The sequence below is a fragment of the Lutjanus erythropterus genome, chromosome 20 (assembly GCF_056507025.1).
Source record: "Lutjanus erythropterus isolate fLutEry1 chromosome 20, fLutEry1.hap2, whole genome shotgun sequence".
Classification (NCBI taxonomy): domain Eukaryota; kingdom Metazoa; phylum Chordata; class Actinopteri; order Lutjaniformes; family Lutjanidae; genus Lutjanus; species Lutjanus erythropterus.
Window position 1 is genome coordinate 18,999,005 of NC_139336.1, and position 20,661 is coordinate 19,019,665.

At 40.1% G+C, this 20,661-nt stretch overlaps 1 protein-coding gene across 2 annotated transcripts in view; it reads left to right on the forward strand.

Moving 5' to 3' along the window:
* The window catches only part of unc5cb (unc-5 netrin receptor Cb), a 162,657-nt gene that overhangs the window by 67,980 nt on the left and 74,016 nt on the right, over window positions 1-20,661 (forward strand). For both annotated transcript variants that reach the window (XM_084745674.1, XM_084745675.1), the window contains exon 2: window positions 19,268-19,498. In XM_084745674.1, the coding sequence (XP_084601800.1) occupies window positions 19,268-19,498 (231 nt within the window). The remainder of the gene's footprint in view (window positions 1-19,267; window positions 19,499-20,661) is intronic.

Here is a 20,661-nt window from a genome sequence, read left to right on the forward strand (position 1 = left end):
ACACATAATCCATTACTACCCAACCCTGGCAGCGATTTAGTTCAAAATGAATGTAGCCAAGGCCAAAATGTTCTGAGTGAGCTCCAAAAACACTGGAACCTACACTTCCCATAATGCAACTCAGAAGTGTATTTTGTTAGACTCTTACTGCCTGTAAATCTGGGCTGTAGGCTGCAAGTAGAAGCTGAGATACCTTCATGATGTTCCTTGAGTAATTTTCTCTGGTTTGATTATTATTATTATGCAGCTGTTTCTGTAGGCTGTGCATTACCCCCTTTGATTATTACATGTCTAGTGTGTAACATTTACTGGGATTTATTGACAGAATGTGGCAGAAACGCAATACTTCACATTGGCCCTTTAATGACTTTTACATGCAAATTGGTGGTGTCCCTTTAATGTTGCAAAGTTGCCGCGTGTTTCTTAGCTTGCCGCTACCTCTCTCCTCCTCCTCCATCTCATGCTCCCTGGGAGAGTGACAGTGATGAACCATTTTGTGATTGCAAACAGTTCCACACAATACACACAATATCCATTATTAAATTTTTCCAATTTTCCCCCTCCTCATTTAATTTTGCAGACACGGAGCATTTTAAGCCGTTGTTGGTGCAAATTTGTCTTGTGATGGTGCACATTCCATACGAGACGCCGGAATCCGCTCTGTTCAAGCGTGGCTGTGTAAATGGCTGTTGTGGCTGGGAGGTCGGGATGTTGTGGCTGGATGTGCCTGTTTCTCCGCAGCCAGCCTCCGTGTGTCCGCGGGGGGCCATAGCTTGCTTTCTCTCGCTGGACGGTGAAGGTAGCGGGTGGGGTAGGGCAGAGGGAGAGGGCAGAGAGGGGTGGGGTGAGACATACTTGCTCCTCATTGCCCCTGCATTATATGTGGTTGACCTATTTCAGCAGTGAGCAGCAGAGGAGGGGAGAGAGCTGGGAGGGGTTACAGGGTAAAATCACAGGCTGACAGAAGTCCCCTGGTGAGTGGAGCTGGGTGTGTGATTCCCTAATGCAGTCACCCCCCACACTCACACACTCACACAAAACAAACACACACACCCACTAACTGCCCTCCATCTAACCAAGTGTTTTTGCCTTTTAACACGTCCATTAACAGGTGTGAGGTCTGTGCATGCTGTATGTGTGTGTTTGTTTCTCCGTGTCTCTTAGGTGTTGGACAATGGATCAATAAGGCAGTATTGAGTATATACATATTGCATTGTATTGTAAAGTGACATTATGTGTGTACCTATGAGTCACAATGTTGGATTTCAGTAGTGTTAAAGCCGCCACAAGACACCAAAAGGTATTCTTTCATTTGGTGTTATCCATAATCTGTGTGCATAAGACTGACACAACACTGTCATAACCATGTCATAACCACCTGTCATGAACATGAAGGAGTCTTTACAGATAGAGTTATGTGGTCAATAATATCATTTTTAATGCAAAGCTGGCATTGTTCAAGATTTGTTTGTTATGAAAACTTGACATTAATAAGGCCACTAATGTCTTTAGTTGAGGCCAGGGAAATTTGAGAGTGTAATAATACTTATTGTCATCTTTATGACAAGTTCAAAATCTATCACTTCAATTGCGATTAAGGAAAATATTCATGACAGATTTATAATAGTCTCATAACAGTCAGTGACAGACCAACCACAAATAACAGCACAATATTAAAACATAAAGATGAACAGTGTCTTGAAATTTGATAATGTCAGTTTGTCATAACAAAGACATTGTTGGTTTGATTAAAGTCAAGTTGTCAGAACAAAGACATTGCCAGGTTATGTTGTCTTGATTAATTTCAGTTTATCATCACTAACACATTTTTGTCTTTGTTAATATCAACTTGTCATGACAAAGACTTCTCAAACAGTGTCATAAACATTCATAAATACGTCCCCTTCATCTTCATGACAAGTGTCATGACTTGGTTATGACAGTGTAATGACAGTCTTAGGCTCACCCATAAAAAAAAGTGGCACCAAACCAAATTTTCATGCTTATATGTGGCCTTCTCACACGGAAACATCTCTTAATGCAAATACGAATGCACCCAAATGTAAGAAGAACATGTCAGATCTGTTATAATCGCTCAGGCCTCATTCTGATGTGGTTAGGTATTCATGAGACCACATATAAAGAACAGTCTTACCCTTGCAGCATTTGTATGGCAAGACAAAGCTCCCAAACACAAAAACAAAAGTCTTAACCGGAGGCAAGTTTCCATCTTGTTTCTTGTATCTGCCTCTCTCTGTTTCTCTCATTTGTAACAGCCTACTTCAGTTTTCAACTTTTTCTTCTGGTTTTTGAGTGCTTTTTTGTGTGGGGTAGTTTAAACCAGTTTACAGATTTTCTCTCTGCAGAAGAAAATAAAAATGTGAGCAGGGTAGAGGAATCTGATCCTACATGGTAACTCATGATATATCTGAGATGCACTCTGGTTCCAGGTGTGAAGTGCCGGATATAGAAAAAGTCCGGATATATCTGATGCTCTGATACCATGTTTCAATGGGGTCATATTGACAATATCTGTGTTTATGTCCCTGTGTAGGCATGCCTCCATACGTCCACTTTTGACAGGGTTTATTATACCATAAAGAAGCTGCGCAATTACTGTACATGTGTCCGTACAGCTCTTGTCTGGAAAGCTCCCCTCCCATTCATATAAACACGCATGGGAACCGAAGGCAGCCAGGGCAGTGATATCAGCGAGAGGCGGCCATTTGGCTTAGCAAGGATGCGATCGATCATCCAAGCTGGATATGGTGTGGTGCACTGTGTAAGAGCCAATGTGAATATGATACCCTACCCAATGTGTAATGGCAGCTATGTTGTCATTCCTCTGCAGGCCAATATTACAAGGGAGAGGAACTGTGTGAAATGGGCTGAGACAACAGCTTTTTTTGTTGTTCCCATTGAAGCCAGTGTAACAATATGATATGCCAAATGCCTGATTTGCCAAATCTGTCGCACAGTGTTTTGAGGTGATTTTGTTGAGGGGTATTATTTCTATGAAATGAAGAAGAGAGGCCCCCAAATGACACGAGTGCATGCAGACTCCATTGTCAAGATCTCAGTTAGCAGCCAACACCCCGTTGCAATTGTGCGTATACCTACTGCAGCCTATGTACAGCAACCAGCATGTTGCAGTTCCCTTGAATGCTTACAAAGCCCTTTCCTTTTAGGCATAAGCCCGTTAAGCATACCAGTACCCTTGAATAAACATGCAGGAAGAAACAGTTGTGGTATGGAAACACAAGGCAAAAAATCTTCACCACAAACCTATTGTGAGGCAGCCAAACATACTGCAATTCCAGCTAAATTCTCATTTCAGTGAGCTCAGCAAATGCATAGACATAGACAGAAACAGTATCTCACAGTTACAAGGATGCAAGCCAGATGAGATGTATTTTTTTTTTTATAATTGTGAATGTGAACTGAATATGAAACGTTCTCAGGGGTGTAGATTCAATATGAGGAGCTGCATTAATTGTTGTTTTAATTCACTGGAAAATATATCTGTAGATAAACCAGTGTGTGCAAGTGTGATGACTCTTATGAGTGGTAGAATGTAACTGTAAATACATTTACTCAGGTACTGCAAATTCAATGTACTTACTCAGTATTTCCGTTTATGTATTTGCATTTGCTAGACAACTTTATTGACTAATTATTTTTCAGACTTCAATTTTTCAAATATGTTGATTTTGAATGTTTTTGATAAACTAAAAGATTAATGGTTCCTTTATGGCTATGAGAAAATTCTCCTAAGTCTTAAACTAAGTAAACTATTTAAAAACTTTCTTGGATCAGATGGAAAATGTAACACCACAAAGCCGAAAACAGGGCTGTTTATCTGAGTTCATGAAAAGTTGACTTTTTAGCTTACCTGATGTGTTTTATCCAGCAACTTTTATCAGCTGAGAAGCGAAACACTCTCAGTTTTATGACATTTCTTGAAAGGTGAAATAAAATTTAAGTTCACAAAGATCATATGTGTAATTTGCAGCATAATACAAATAGGTTAAAAAGGTCTGTCTCCATTAATTCCCATACATATTTTTTTTCCAAAGTAAGGTCCCATGGTGGTCCACTGGAAGGGGTGGGACTTAACACACATTTAGATTATTTTATGTCATCTCCTTTTTGTAATTTTTAAAGCTTTCATTCACTTAACCTATGCTGAAAGTGTTTGGAGCTCCCCTGGGAGGCCTTCCTCCAACTTTGAAAACCTCAGCAGTCAAGTAAACTACCCAACAGTATTTAAAGTAGTTTAAATTAGCGTAACCTTAAACATCTACACCAGTGAGGTATGACATTAAGAGTAACAACATTAATGCAGCAGTAGTTTTACTTTTGATACTTATGGTGCATTTTTCTGACAATACTTATATAGGCCTACTTTAACTTGGTTTTGCAAAGTATGTGGTGGATTTTCTCAGTGTGGTATTAGTACTTTAACTTAGGTAAATGACCTGAGCACTTCTTCCACCACTTACATCTCTTCGCTGAGATAAAAGCATTATAATGTGTTTACCAAATCCATTCCATAGGAATCCATAGACACAATAATAATGTTGCTGCAAAACATGTTGAAAAAAAGAGGTGAATGTAGGTGGATCAGATTTTATAGTAATATGATATCAGTCAGGTCTGTTGGAGCACAATAAAAACCCAAAAACTGAATCAGTAGAGCATTTATAGTAAAAGACCATCTGATCTGATAGGGACAGCTGTCAGAGTTTGCTGAGCAGTCTGTTGAGCAAATCTGATCACTGATCTGCTGGTCAGGGTGATTTTGACAGTGAGGCTTGTTAGAACAGACAGCCAGCTTCATCTGTGTTTTTGCTACTCAACAGAAAGGCTGTCATGTTTTTTTTTTTCAGCGCCCCATGCAATGCTCTCTACACAGTAAGTAAAGAATTAGCATGTTGTACAACAGCGCGCTTGTGTAACAGTATTAAGATTTTAACAGCATTACAGCCATATCTAACACTTAAGCTGTCGAGCTCAAAGCAGCATAATAAATTGCTGGAAAAGGGGATAGAGTTTGTGTTTTTGTGTGTGTTTGTGTGTCTGCAGTGGCACATGCATGTGTGTTTATGCGTGTGTGTGTGTGTGTGTGCATGTCATAACCCTCAGGGCCAGATATAGAGTCATGTCTATTAGCTGGCTATTGCGGCTGGGGTCTTGTTTTTATTATCAGCATCATGACGGTGGTGTATGTGTGCCCTTTAATATATCACCTCCTGCTCTCCCTCTGCTGATCCTGAGGCTAAGATTTATGATTTTACATTACATCTGCCTTGTCACATTAATTCATCCATCACACACAGACACGTGTACACACACGCAAACACACACTTACACCATCAAAGCCTGCATTAGGGCATACACCCATGTTTGGTGTATTACGGCGTATAGTAAATCCTGATCTTCTCATTTCCAGTCCCATCTGAGGTCTTTAGTAGATGGCTGCAGGTACCTTTATTCAGCTCGGCACAGGAGAGGATGCAGCTCTACACTCTTAGAAATAAAGGTGCTAATTAAACCATATATGGTTATTTTTGGCTTGTTGCCATAGGAGAACACTTTTTGGTTCCTTTTAGAACCTTATGTAAACTTTCTACTTGGTACCCTTTGAATTGGAACCCAACATAAAAAGTTATACCTAGGACCATCTGTGAGGTTTCACACAAAGTCCCCCATAGAACCCCTCTATGGTGTAAGGGTTTCTCTGAGAACCCTTTCTGGAGGTCCTATCAACCTATTTTCTAAGGATGCTAACAGAATCCAGCCAGGGAGTTCTACTGAGAACCCTTTTATATTCCAAGGATTTTATCTAGAACCCATCCAAGTGTTCTACTGAGAACACCTTTGTATTCCAAAGGTTATATCTAGAACTCACCCAAGTGTTCTACTGAGAACTCTTTTACTGAATATGCCAAATGTTTAATGTAGATCCTACCCAGCGAGTTCTACCGAGAATCCTTTTATAGGTTTTTATCTAGAACCCACCTAGAGGGTCCTACTAAGAACCATTCTACATGCCAGGGGTTTTACCCAGGACCCACCTCATGGGTTCCACTGAGAACCCTTTTACATTCCAAAGTTGTTCTACCAAGAACAGTTTTATATTCCACAGGTTTTATCTAGAACCTACCCGGGGGTTTTACCAAGAACCTTTTCCTTACAAAGAACCCCCGATGAAAGAGTTCTTCAAGGATTTCAACCAATCTTGAAGATCTCTTTCTTCCAAAAACAGTTCTTTGGAAGAAAAGGGTTCTTCATGGAACCCCATTTTACAAAGGAGCCCTGAAAAACCACTTATTTCAGAAAGATTCAAATGGTTCTGGGTAGAACTTCAGCCCTTCAGGAAGAACTGTTTGGAACCTTCATTTCTAAAAGTGAAGAAAGAATACATTTAAAGAAAAAGGAGAACCTTTATAAAGCACTCTACACCTTTTCATGGTTTCTCACATTGCAATTTTATCGACGAGGTTGTGAGAATGTGATTTAGGTGGTTGATGTGTGTATGGAGGTTGTCTATGTAAGTGTGTGCGTGTGTGTGTGTGTGTGTGTGTGTGCCAGGGGAATAACAAGGCAACCAGATTCAGCAGCAGACATGGAGAATAGACTGTGCTCTGGGGACGGTGTCTCACACATTCTGACACACTTCCAGTCTGTAGTGTCCTTCAGATAAAGTGCTGCCAGGGATTTTTTTGTGTGTGGAGGGTTGGACATTTGAGTGCTTCAGGATATATATGTATGAGGTGTGTGGGGGCTGGTACATACTCTTCTGCATAATGTCAGTCTTGTATTGAGGACATACTATGTGAAGGAATTATTGATATAATTGCCTTTCCATGCTGTCATTTGGCTTAAAACATTGTCATCATGTATCCTCCAGCTTTGCCTTGGTGTATGAAAATTAGTCATTTAATCACATTGGTTTCTGCCTCAGCTGGTGTTGCAGCTTTATGTATAAAGAAAATTTTCTTTAAAAATAGCCCTTCTATATAATCCTAAACTTGAGTAAAAATATCAGCACCATAATAGAAAAGTGGTCCTTTAAATTCAGTTAAAAGTAAATGTATTGCAATGAAACTCATAATGAATGGCTGGCACTAATGCAAGGCTAGACGAGACATAAATACAAATATAAAGATGTAAAAAAAATGTGAACCCGTGCTTTTAACCTTTAACATGTGTTTTTCATTTGCTGCAAACCTTTTTTGTCACTACATCCATCAGAGTGATGTTGTTGAGTGTAAGGACAATACAATGTGCACAATAGAAATACTTAGGTAAAGCACTTTCCACTTGCACTGTACACCTCTGCAGCCTTGTGTTAGTAAGACTGATGCACACATTACCAGAATGTCTTTTGAGGGTTGTAATTTGACAAGGAAAATGAACTAATTGTGGTTCATTTTCTTGGATATTTAGCCCCTTCCTAGATTGCAAAATGCTCACAGTGGTGTTGAATGACACGATGACTGGTGAGAGATTTTTCCTGCTGTCTCTTTGAATCTTTTTCTTTGTTACTTTCATCGTTGATTTCAAATCATGCAAACATGTTTCAATGCAACTCTCATGCTAAAACGGGTGTGCAAGTGAACTAGGGAGCTAGAGTAGTGACTTTAAAGGTCCAGTCTGTGAAATTTACATGGATATGGCAGAACAGAATTCATAAGTATGTTTTCACTAGTATATAATCACCTACAAATATGAATCCTTGTGTTTTCAGTATCTTAGAATGAGCTGTTTCTATCTTCAGATGGTGTGGGTCCTCTTCCACTGAGTCTGCCATGTTGCAGCGGCATGTTTCTACAGGTGCCCAGAATGGATAAATCAAACACTGTCTCCAGATACAGCCTTTAGCATTTTGCATGAGTTTCATGGTCTCCATAGGTTCTCCTACACGCTCGGATGAGGAGGGAGAGACGAGGTGTCTACAAGCTTGCTACTAGATGCCATTCAATCCTACTCACTGGTCTTTTAAAATTTGGCACTGAAAATAAAATTTGGCATTGAAAAGAAAAACTGAAACATGAAAAAAAAATCTGAAAATTGTCATGGAAAAACACATCAGAATACAAAAAAAAAAAAAGATGAAATATTTTTTAATGCCAAAGTGAAACTTTTTCTGTGCCATCACAAGTGTTTACTTTTTCAGTCAGGTTTTGTTTTTAATGCCAAAATTTATTTTCAAAGCCGAAATTTTGAGTCACTGTTCCACCTCCATGAGTTTTTGGTTCATCATATAATTCTTCCTATTTGATTTCCTGCCAGTGATGTGATATTGATGCAGATATGAGATGTCAAAATAGGCTTTTCTGGGACTTATGCTACTGTATGATATCAAGTTATTTTGCTGGTATAATAGTGATATAGCCTATTGTGATATTATGATCCTGTGTTCCTGTTGTCATCCTCTACTTGTATGTTTTGCATTCTGCTCCTTTGGCCTTTCACTGGTGGCAGAATGAGGCTGCCCCGCTGCTCTGGGCCAATTAGCCAAAGTAGAGGCAGCGCATCAAGCTATTGGGCACAGTGAGGGGTCAGAGAGTGCGACACGTCTCCTCTGACAAGAAACGCTCCACTCCACAGCCCACCGGTCGGTATGGGGTAGGGTGATGGCCCTGTCTGGCTTTGGGCACCCAGGGGTGTGACATGTGACAAGTGAATGGGCATGCCAGTTTGTGCTAAAAGGACCGGTCGTTATGACTGCAAGTGAAGTCAAGCAAGGGGCCTGTATATGCAATGGCTGCTTTAAAACTGTATTAAAGTGTTTGTGCATCAGTGAATGTGTGTGTTTTCAGGCGGTGGGTGGGCGGGGACGCACAGGAGCGTGACACATATTCATATTGACACCTGTCATTGAGGCCTTGAAGCATAAAGACAGCAAACACCAAACCTGCATGAAGTTAATTGGGGTTTCCTATTGGGACAGCGTGTTTGAAGGCCTGTTCTACCTCTTTTGAAGGTGTTAGGTCGGACCCCCCACTCCCTCCTTGCACCCCTTTCCCTCCCTTGTCTCTCCCGCGGACTCTACTCAGAGAGCGATGTCTGTTCCGTACTGCACCGCACCGTAAATTAGTCCCGGGTGGTGACATGGTGCTTGCTGGGTAATTTGGACAATGGGGCGTTTGACAGCTCACCCATCACAGCTACAGCGCCCCAGGGAGCCACTACTCCTCCTGAGCTTTTCTCTTTCTCTCCTTGCGCTCTCCTCTCCTCCCTCGGTGCTGATGGAGTGACTCTCTAAGTAGCAGCATCATTCTCCAATCAACCACCAAAATGGCTTTTCATCCAGGAGGGAGCGAATGGGGGGAGGGTGGGAATATACAGTGCAGAGAGGACGCTGAAAAACCATAACTGCTGGAGAAACACTCAGAAAAGAACAGAGAAACAGAGATCGTGAGGCTCTGATGTGAATTAGAGCGATAACATAATGAAATGAGAATAAAAGGATTTTACTTAGTCATGCATAAAAAGCTTTCTATTAATAGCCACTGTAAGGATGTACAGCTAACCAGCCCCCACATTCTCTGTATCAAATACTAAATTAAAGGAACAAAAAAGCTAAATGCTTTGTAATTGCCAATGATAATTACTTGTTTGTGCGTCAAAGCAATGTGACCTTTTCTTGTATGAGATGACAGACCTATGTTGGTCTTGACAAAAACATTTTGAATGTCTCGCTCTTGTATATTTTAACCAGTTGAACAGATCGTGTTGATTTCAATCCTTCTTTGGCGCTATTTGTACATTTTTCTGTTCATTTTCACTGGAGTTAAAGGTGTTCTATACAACATTTACTTCACCTGCACCACCGGAATCTCAAACCAAAACAAATGCATGCTTTGTTTACTCAATAAAGTTGGGGGAAAAAGTGTCATCTGAACACACACTGCTCAAAAGACTTAGGACAAACTGTCAAACTAAGCAATGCTGACAAAATGTATGAATCAGCATTGTATTACTACATTTCCTATTTCTTACCAAATTGTTTTCGGGAACATATTTTCAAGAAATATTGTGACCAGGAGGTCACCATTTTGGCTCTGATTTCCAAAGAAGACTCCCAAAAGTCAGATGAAACTGTGAAAGCAGGCAGTGCTGATAAAGTATGAATCTAGATTGTGTTATTACATTGACTGTTTCTTGGCTAAAATGTTTTCAGAAACATATTTTAGCATAACAATTAGTTGTAGTACAAGAAATATGGCAACCAGTTGGCAGCCTGGTTCTGCTTTCCAAAGAAAACTCTCGAAACTCAGATGAAACTGATATGGATCAAGATTATGTTACTGCATTGCTTATTTTCCTCTTAAAATATTTTCAGAACAATATTTCAGTGCATTGTTTAACTATAATATGAGACATATTGTGACCAGACGGCTGCCGTTTTGGCTCTGGTTTCCAACGGAGGTCCCCAAAGCTCAGATCAAACTAGGCTGTGTTGACCAGAGATGGCTCACAATTCTGTTACTGCCTTGCCTTTTTCTCATCTGAAATGAGTTTGGAAACATATTTTAGTGCACTGTTTAGCTGTAATATGTGAAAGTTATACTAACCAGGCTGCCATGTTGAAAATAGATGCAGGGAAGACTGAGCATGATCCAAGTGTGACATTATTTTCTCCCTACTTTTCTCTTCCATTTCAATTACCAGAAGACATATCTGACCGGTCTTTGTTTGCAAAAGGGACCTTTATTACTGGGGTGAACTTTTAGTTCCTGCAGCAGGAAAGACGGCAACATTTAGATATGTGGTGACACAAATTCAATTTAAACTCCTATTTTATAATTAGAATAGAAATATTTGGGGGGTTAAAAAAAGAGAAGAAAATGATGAGCCCTAATTGTCATGATGCTTTGACCTTGCCTTTCCTGGCGCTGTGATGTGACTGGACAGACAGTGGCCAAGGCCTAGCATGACCCTGGCAACCACCAGCTGCCTCCTGCCAGAGAGCAGCCAGAGAGGACCCATGAAGGTCAGACATAAGCACCAGAGAGAACATGTAAACACCCCCAATGAGAAAGACATGAAAGGGTGTGCAAAGACAGCAAGAGAGAAATGGTACTGCGCTCTGAAATTGATTGCACAAGTTAGCGACTGCCCTTACCATATGTTATTTTCATATGAGATTCTCCTCTTTCCCGTCCACCTAATAACCAATATGGTCACCATGGGAGAGGAATGTCTATTTCTTAGTATAGATTTTAAATTCTTATCTTCAGGCCCACCCCTCAGTGCTACAACTGCTTTCTGTTTACACTTTACCGCAGTGAGCAAGATCAATTTGTGTAGATTCATTTTTCCAATTACATCACATACGCTGGTAAAGATAAGACCCCATGAATTGGACCACTCTATAATGCCCTGATTGAATTATTCATTTGGTTTATTTGGCAGTTTTACTGAGCCCAGGTCATTGTGATTCTTCTGGGCTTGCAATGGAATGACCGTAAGTTGTGAGCTGATTGGGAGGTTAATGTTAACGCCACCTGACTTTTAACTTTAGAAAATCTCTGCTTGTTTGTCATGACTTCTCCTCCCCTGCTAGGTTGTCTGATGGCAGGATTCCCCAGAGATGAAATATGAGTGTGCTTAGCACGTCCCAACAGAGAGGCTCATATAGGACAGGGCGAGGGAGGGGTCACTGGGCCCTAACAGTAATCAATAAATACCTGCTGCAGCCAAGCGTTAGATGGGGCCCCGTGGACAATGTGTGTAGACACATTAGTGTGTATAAAGCACTTGGCTGGAAAGAGACATTAGAGTGGAAGGAAACCTGTTTCTCATGGAGCTTCTGAAGGATTTTGCTTTTAAAACAACAGCCATACATATTGATTTAAACCACTGGGATGTATGGAGCCAATACTAACAAGTATTGACTAAAGGAAGTCGTTACCATTGATTAATGTTCACTCAATATAATAGGTAGGTGTGCTCAAAGCACATTTATAGGTAGATCTGATTGACAGTCTATTTATCCTGCTTCAATTGACATGACAGCTGAGTGGTTTATTATTCTGCTTGACCACTCAGCTGAAAACCACCTCTTGTCCTCCCCCATCGTGGCGTAGCAAAACATCATCTAGTAAAACTCCCCGTTGTCTACCTATCTAGATAACCACTTACCAATCTCTTTCACTATCTGTGGCAGGAATGTATACGTGATGAGAAGGATGAGTGGAAGGAAAGGTGAAAGGGAGAAGGCACGAGGGAAAGAGGGGAGGTTGAAGAGGACAAATAAGAATAAAACAGGAATGAAGAGGGAGAAGATTTATGCCAGCATTCATCCTTGTTCAGCTTGACTCTCCCTGATTGAAGGGAAACATTGGCCCCACTGATACAGTTGCTTTCCTTTGGACAATAAATCTGCACGAGCGCAGACAGAAGAGAGAGAGCTTATCTTGCACAGAGCCCAGCATTCAAAAGCTGTTATCGGAGACACTCACATACAATATATGATACAAGAAATCTTACAAATATTCAGCATATGTGCACAGCACAGGAAGACAGGTGATAGATCCACTATAGTGCTGTATATGTAATATATACAGCATAGAGTGTGTAATCTTTATGTATGTGTTGGAATATGATGATGTTGAAGCATTAAGCTTTTGGTTTTTACATAATAACAAATACATAATGCATCTTTGAAACTGTATTTAGAGTATATCAGTGTAGCTACAGACCTTTAGACACAGTTGTAGATAACAAAACAATAGGTGAGATAAATTAAAATTAGAATTAGAATTATACATTTACATTTTTTGTCATCATTCAGTCATCACATTTCTGTATTAAAATGTCTAAAAATGCTAGACATATATTCTCTTGAGTTGGGAACTTACATTATCTGATACGTTTCCAACAATGTTTTAATATAGAGAAACCTGTAATTCATTCATTCAAGGTAATGCTGCATTTCCTACTAGCTATTGCTAGCTAGTTGCAATAACTTCTGTGACAACACGATATAGGTCAGAACCAATCAATTTCAGCCAATAAAATCATGATATCCAGTCATCAATCAATGCATATACAATACAGGTACACTGTACCTTCAGCAGTCCAACTCCAACATCAAGAAAAAAGAATAAAACTTACAGTATGTTTTTTAAGTTTCTGACATGTCATTTGTTGCAGAAATAACTCCATAAGCATGACGTAATTTGTTTTGTTTTTATATATTTTAATAATTGCTCCCCGGATGGGAGACCCTATCTCCAGTATAACAACACAGATGGATTCATTGTTGGTGACTCAGTACATAATAATCTTGTGTGTGGTGTGCTCTGCCTCAAAATGCTATTTCTGCTCACTCTAGAGAAATCTACAGAAATCCTTCTAGGTCTCGACTTGGCAAATGTCCAGAGCATCTTTCATGGAAAATCGACTTTGGCTCCTGTTTACACATGATGTCAACGTGTAAAATTACCGGAGCATTTGTGGTCTGAAGCACATTTGTGAAAGAAAAGGCAAAGCGGCTGAAGTCCAGGACAAAGTCGTCACCGCCTGCAGTGGATCCTGATTCGATGTCTAAAGTGTTGTGGATGTTCTGTCATCAGTTTTGACTGTTCTCAGCACAATAGACCTCATTAATGTGACTAAGGTATTAATTGTCCAGTAATAGTAGTATGCTGGTTGCAGAAGTGAGGAGCAAAAATGCTTCAGGAGGTATTACTGCTCATTTAAGGTGTTTTTGAACTGCATTTCCTGGAGGATTCTTTAATATATAGTCATCCATTCAGCGCTCGTTCCTTATGGAATCTGCTTGTCATTAGGCCCTGTTTAAGATTCAGCAAGACGGTGGTCACCCAGACAATGTAAAAGGAAAATACAGTCAATACAATTCAAGATACCAATATTTGCCCTTTAAAGAACTCCACATCGTGAACAAACATTACACTGTCTGCCAGCTTTTTAAAAAGTTAACAAAACACAACATTGTTTTCTAGCTATCCAAAAAGTTAACAAAACCTCACATTGTTTTCTAGCTATCTAAAAATTTAACAAAATATGCAGCAACTCTTCCTCTCGGGCCCATGACCAATAGCATTGTCAGATTGTTTGGTTGCTTTGTTTGGTACGTATCCGGCATATTTTCTGTTTGTAAAGTCTCTCTGACATACATCAATAAAAATAATATTAAAAAGATAAAAAGTTAACAAAATGTTACATTGTTTGCTAGCCATTTAAAAAGTTATCAAATGTCAGATTTTTTTAGCTAGCTAAAAAAAAAAAGCAACACATTAATGTAATTATCTCTTACTGTTGCTCTACTCCCACAGCTAAAGCCACTGCAAGGAGTTTTGAACTGGTTATAAAACAGTTTCAATTTATTATACCTGGATGTGACCTACGTAAATCAACAAGACCATCCACATGAAAATTGCTAACTTTTTGTACAGTTGTCTTGAATGCCTGCCACCATCCAGGAACACTGGCGTAGTGTTAGTGTCAGAATAATCTGGGAATGTACAGTTTCCATGTGGAGTAATAGCAGTATTTTCATTCCAGAGGTGAGTGGTAATAATGACTCAGGAGGTATTACTGTAGCTCATTTCAGGGTATACTTGACCTGTGTTTACTGCATTATTCTTTATACAACCATCCACCCAGTGTTCATTTCTAATGGAAACTGCTGGTCATTACGCCTTGTTGTGTCTAATAACCAGTGAGATGATGGTCACCCCAGACAACGTTAAAGAAAAATACTGGGGGAGCATAGGAAACTTGGGCTCTGTCCAACTGGAAAGGTCATTTGGGTCTTGGCGAGCTGTTTACCACATATTGAATAGCTCAAACTGCTACAGGCTACAAACTCTAACCTCATACATTTGATGTGAATTTCTGTTTGTGTCTGGTGTGGGTGTTGCGCACTTCTCTATGTAACAGTTTATGTATTTATGTAACTCAGATATTCTTTTTTTAGCTCAAGATGTGCCTCTTTGTGTGCACATTTCTCTTAGAACTTGGTTTATGTCTTATCTCTGAGACTGCGCTTGAATATGTAGCTGTGCCAGTGCTATGGTTTGACTTTGATTTGTCCAAAATGTAATCATCTCTTAATATTGCTCCACTCCCACAGCTATTGGAGTCGACTCAAGCCAAAGAGGAGCTGGCTGCCAAGACCCTCTCATACCTCTCCTCACTCCCACTTGCTAAGCTCGGATTAATTTGATTCATTCTTATCCGTCCTTAAATTGCTTTTTACAGACCATTTTGCCCTCTACCTGATGAATTCATTGACAATGCAGGGAGGCAAATTGCATTCATTCATTAACTTTATTTTGAGGGCAATATGCAGCTAATTTATCTTCAAAACTTTTTTTGTAGTTGGGATGTGGAGCTGATATAAAATTCAACTAATATTCAATTTGAGTCGTAAAATATTCACTAATAAGACTTACAATGTGAATTAGGAAAACTCACCCAATTACAGAGCAAAATACAATTTGAATAAAAGTGCTGCGAGGACATATTTCATTAAATTTTAAACACTCAATATGGAGGCAATTTCTGATTAAAATCAAGCCACGGAATTACAACTGCTCGGAAAAATCCATATTGCATATCAAACAAGTGGAGTCATGCCATATTAATGCTCCTGTTAAAGGGATATGACACTAAAACAGAGTGGGAAAAGTCCATATGTAATGCATAGACGTATGGTAATAAGTTGCGCACTTGTTGAGTATTAGGTTTGTGATTATACACACTGCAGCTGTGTTCATCCACAAAGATTGCATCATCTTGAACATAGCAATGCTGAAACCTCCAAACTATCTTATCATGAACTGTCTTCTCATTGCATATGAATGGAAGCAGAGGGAGGGGGAGCCAGAAAAAAAGTAATGTTTCTCTTTGAGCTTCTTGTTGTTCTCAGTATTCTGCTCACCAGGGAGGTAGGAGGGAGGTGTTGGGATGCTGGGTGTTGGGTTTGTGGCGGGGGGGCAGCATGATTGGTAAGAGTCAGGGTCTTTCATTTTGTCATGTGGTGTCTTTTTTCATTTCTGGGCTGATTTTTCACTGGAGGGCTAGTTCCATTCATTCGAATTTATTATTTCTCGCACTGAGGAAGTTGATGAATTCGAATATCTGTGAGTGAGTTTGTGTGTGTGTGTGCCTCTGCGCGCATTAATGCTTGCGCGGGTGTATGTGCATGAGTGTATGAGGCGAGCGTCTCTCTCTCTCTCTCTGTATGTGCAAGGCAGCGACGCTTTCATGGCTGTTTCAGATCTCTCTACCTCACAGTTCGACAGAGCGAGGGAGCCAGGAGGGAGAGAGAGATGGAGAGATAATGGGAATGGAGGGTGAAAGAAGGCTAACACAATCTTTAATGAGTTTCCTTGGCTCTCTTTGCCTGTTTCTGGGTCAGGGTCCCCTGGCTGAGGATGTGGGTGGACTGAGGACTATGGAGCAGAAAAGAACAGACGATGCCAAGGTCTACTGAAATAGACTTCTACATTAAAGAGTCATCACCTACATAAAGACATAAAGGATGAAAAGCTCAACCGAGTTTTTTTTCTTGTTTAGATAAGGAGAAAGATGAAAGTTGATCAAAACAGCTAATGATCTTGTTCCAGCTCTTCATTGTACCCACACAAACTGTGAAAGTGGGCAGTTACTCTTAAATGTCAGAGGTCACCTGAGGCTTTATTGCTGCTACTTAATTAGCAACAGAATAGGAGCCAAGAAAGGAGTGAAGCCAGTTGGAACTTTTTCTGATGAAAGTCAGACTCACAAACACACTAAAACAGGGTTGGACCAAGGAAGATGAATTCAATCTAAGATTAGTTCTAATTTTACATTGTCTTCTAGCAAGCTAAAAAGTTAACAAAATGTTGCCTTGTATGCTAGCGAGCTAAAAAGTTAACAAAACGCTACACTTTCTGCAAGCTAGCTAAAAGAGAGGTCATTAGCAATATTGCAGTGAAAAAACATTTCCCCCGTAAGCCACTATTATAAAAGAGACATCTGTAAAACTGCTGACAGGACACCTACAACTGCAAAGAAGCTCAATTGTGACTCTTTCTATTATGAATTTTTGACCCATGGAGGTTTTATATTTGTAAAACTTTCTTAGAGCTGAGAAAGTGATATTAAAATCTGTAATGTCAACACAGTGTCAATTATATGGGCCAAACGGGGGCAAGGGGGAAGCACTTCTGCACATATTCAGTTGGGCGTGTATCAAGGAAGTGAACCTGGCTAGGAATTGTCATTGGACTGAATAGGCACCATCTTTGCATCCTGTATCTAGTTCATTATAATACTTCTGTGCTAAAAGTTAACAAAACATGCTACAGTTTACTAGCTATGTAAAACGTCAAAAAAATGTTGCATTGCAAAACTGTAAAAACAGCACAGTACTGAAAGAAGAGGCTGCATGGCAGCAACTGGCCAACTGTTTTCAGCAGATCAACTGGAGTGAAAGAAAGAAGAGTTGGATTGGGTTGAGTCTGTCCCTCAACTTTCTTTGAGGAACTTGATTTCTTTGTTCAATCCATCTCAAAAAGGCAGCCATTTTAAAACTTAATCCTCCTCAAGTCTAGGCTAAGTTTAAAGTTAATACTGAACGTCATTTGAAATTGCAGTATAAAGTTTGGTGCAACAGAATTAAATTTTATCTAGGTTTAGAGTAAAAATTAAACTGAGGTTTAAATAGATTTAACCTTTCTTAATTCTAAAATAGTTTAGTGGTTTGGGTGAACATAATTTTAAGTTAAGCCATGACTTATTCTATAGAAATTAATCTTTGTTGGTGCAACTTTTCTTAAACATACTAAAACAGCATTACCCATCATCTTACATATCTCCACACACAGCACACAAACACTTTCATAACAGCACTCAGACAAACCCCTCCTCTGCCGCTGGTGAGGACGGCTTTGGTCATTTTCTGATTGGCTCCCCCTGCCCTTTCATTTCCTAGCAATCAACTTCAATCTGTGGCAGGTATGGAGGAAGAGATAACATTAGAGAGACATCGTGGGGAGATATCTGCTCAGCCGAGACATTATTTAGTGCTCCTGAAGCATCCAGGAGGCAACCTCTGTCAGACAACAAGGCTCCAGCGTGTCCACACAGGACAGGGAGGCGGGTAGATAGAAGGACATGGAAGAATTACTGATGGGCTGATAAACTCTTTTGTTATCCGAACAGTGTGCCTTCCTGTTTCTGTCCTCCCGTGCTATGTTTCTGTCCGTCTGCCCAACTCCATTTCGATGTCTCAATCTATGTCTGTCTGGCTGAGTTACTTTTACCGTCTCCTCTCTGTTCTCCCTCCCTTCTGTTTCCCACTGTATCTCTGTCTCTATTACTCTGCCTTCTTTCTTTCACACTTGTGAATAATTGATGTCTACCGGTTCGATGGTAAGAATAGAACAGTTCTGGAGGTGACAAATGGGGTGGCGAATAGGCTTCATCCTCCTTTCTTCAAAGAGTTAGAAAGTTAGCCGTGCTCACTCATGGATGTGTGTGTGCCCATGTGTTTGTGTGCTTGTGATGTTTGAGCACTTGTTCATGTTTGTGTGCGAATAAGTGCACACACACACACATGCAGTTGTGTGTATGTGATTTAAGACAGGGAGATGAAAGGGAGTTGTAATTACAGGGAAGCGTATCTGTCTACTGCAGAAGTATCCGAGGAATGGCACAAACTGGGCCAAAAGCCTGAGGTCATTAGATCTGGTGCATGTGTGTGTACATGCATGTGTCTATAAGCTTGTGTGTGTGTGTGTGTGTGTGTGTTTGAGAGAGACAAAAGCAAAGAGAAAGAGAGAGAGCAAAAGAGAAAATGGGAGACAGAGAGAGATCAGCTTATAACTTCAGTTCCTCAGAGTCAACCTCTGAACTCTGCTTCTCATTATTGGCTCTGCCTCTCTCTGGTTTCTCAGCAGTAGCTGGTTGCGGTTAGACCGAGCAAGGCCCGGTTTCTGTAAATCCATGCAGCCTTATTGCCTGAGAGGAATCCCAGAATTTCCTGCGCTCTAAAATACACTTGTGTAAACATTCCAAAATATCAAATGATAGGGATTTCACTGTGTGCTGTGCGAATGGATAATCCCATGCAAAGACTGTGGTTATAATACACTGTCCCACTGTCTCTTGTCTGCTTTCCTTTCTCTCCCAACCCATCTTTTCTCTCTTTTTCTGGGCTTTCTTCCTCTGTTCGCAACTTCTCCCTCCCTTCATCTTTCCTTTCATCCCTTCCTCTGTCCCTCTCTCTTCTTCACAGTTGATGATGACTTCATTGGTCTCGGTGATCTGCCGGAAACCTTCCCATCAGACCCCCCTGAGCCGCTGCCTGTGTTTTTGATGGAGCCAGAGGAGGCCTACATAGTCAAGAACAAGCCGGTCAACCTATACTGCAAGGCCACTCCGGCCACCCAGATCTACTTCAAGTGCAACAGCGAGTGGGTTCACCAGAAGGAGCACACTGTGGAGGAGCGGGTCGACGAGAACTCTGGTCAGTAAACAGATCAGCTACATACACATTCAAGAGTGCATCTAAATCAACCCCTTCTCCTAAAAATAATGTTCATATATAACAAAATTACATTAGCAAATGTGTTTTCAGAGACATTATGCAGCACAGATTGTTGAAGTATTTTTGCTGAATGAAAACTGAAAATAACAATGAAAAACTTGAAAATAATAAGACAGCTAAGTCAAAAAAATAATAATTAACAATGTCAACATGTTTACATGAGACAGAAACCCCAGTTTCCCAAGTCAGAACTCCCAGGGAAGAGTCCTGTGTTTAACCACCATAACATCTTCTCTACAGAGACATTGCTGTTCTTTATGGCTAAACTAGGGGCCAGAAATAGCTTTACCAATCATGTCAACATTAACTTGAAGCATGAGACTGGTTGCACTCACTTTTTTCATATTTAAACAAGCCAAGATTGTCCTAGTCACTTTCTGGTAATTAGTTCAAGCCATTATTTGACTAGTCATTGCATGTTTTTAATATTAATTTAATTATTTAAATATATTTTTGGTGAAACATCAAAAGTGGCCTGAGTTCCAGGGCTGAGAAACAGTGTTATAAGCAACATTGTTAAAACTGGGAGGCTGCTGATCAATTGCCTGCCTCCAGTTTTGGTGCTTATTCCCGTGATGTCTACTCCCTGCCGGCAGCATTTCCCCACCCCAGGGCCTGACACCTTCTTCCTCCCAGCAGTTCAAAGCTACTGTGCTAGTAGTTAGGTGTGTAATGATACATGAGTCTGGATTACTGTATCAATTCAGTGTTCAGCAATCCAATATTATCGATGTAAAGTTAAAATATTGACCTTTGTTGTCATCTTTAGGATGCATCTTTATTTTAATATTCCCATGACATGTCTGTGTCGCACATCTGGAAGACTTTAGGCATAAGATTTGCCTTTATTATGCCTTATGTGAGTTGACATAAATGTAACTGATTGCATTAAATGGACATATGATATCATCTGAAATTGACTGTAGATGCCTAAATAGAATCAAATTGAAATCATGTCATTGCAGACTTTATGATATTGGTAAATATCATATTGTTATCCAAAGATATAGCTATTATATCATATAGAGATGAAACTTGTGATTTACACCCCTACGAGCGGGATAAACACACATACTCCCCCA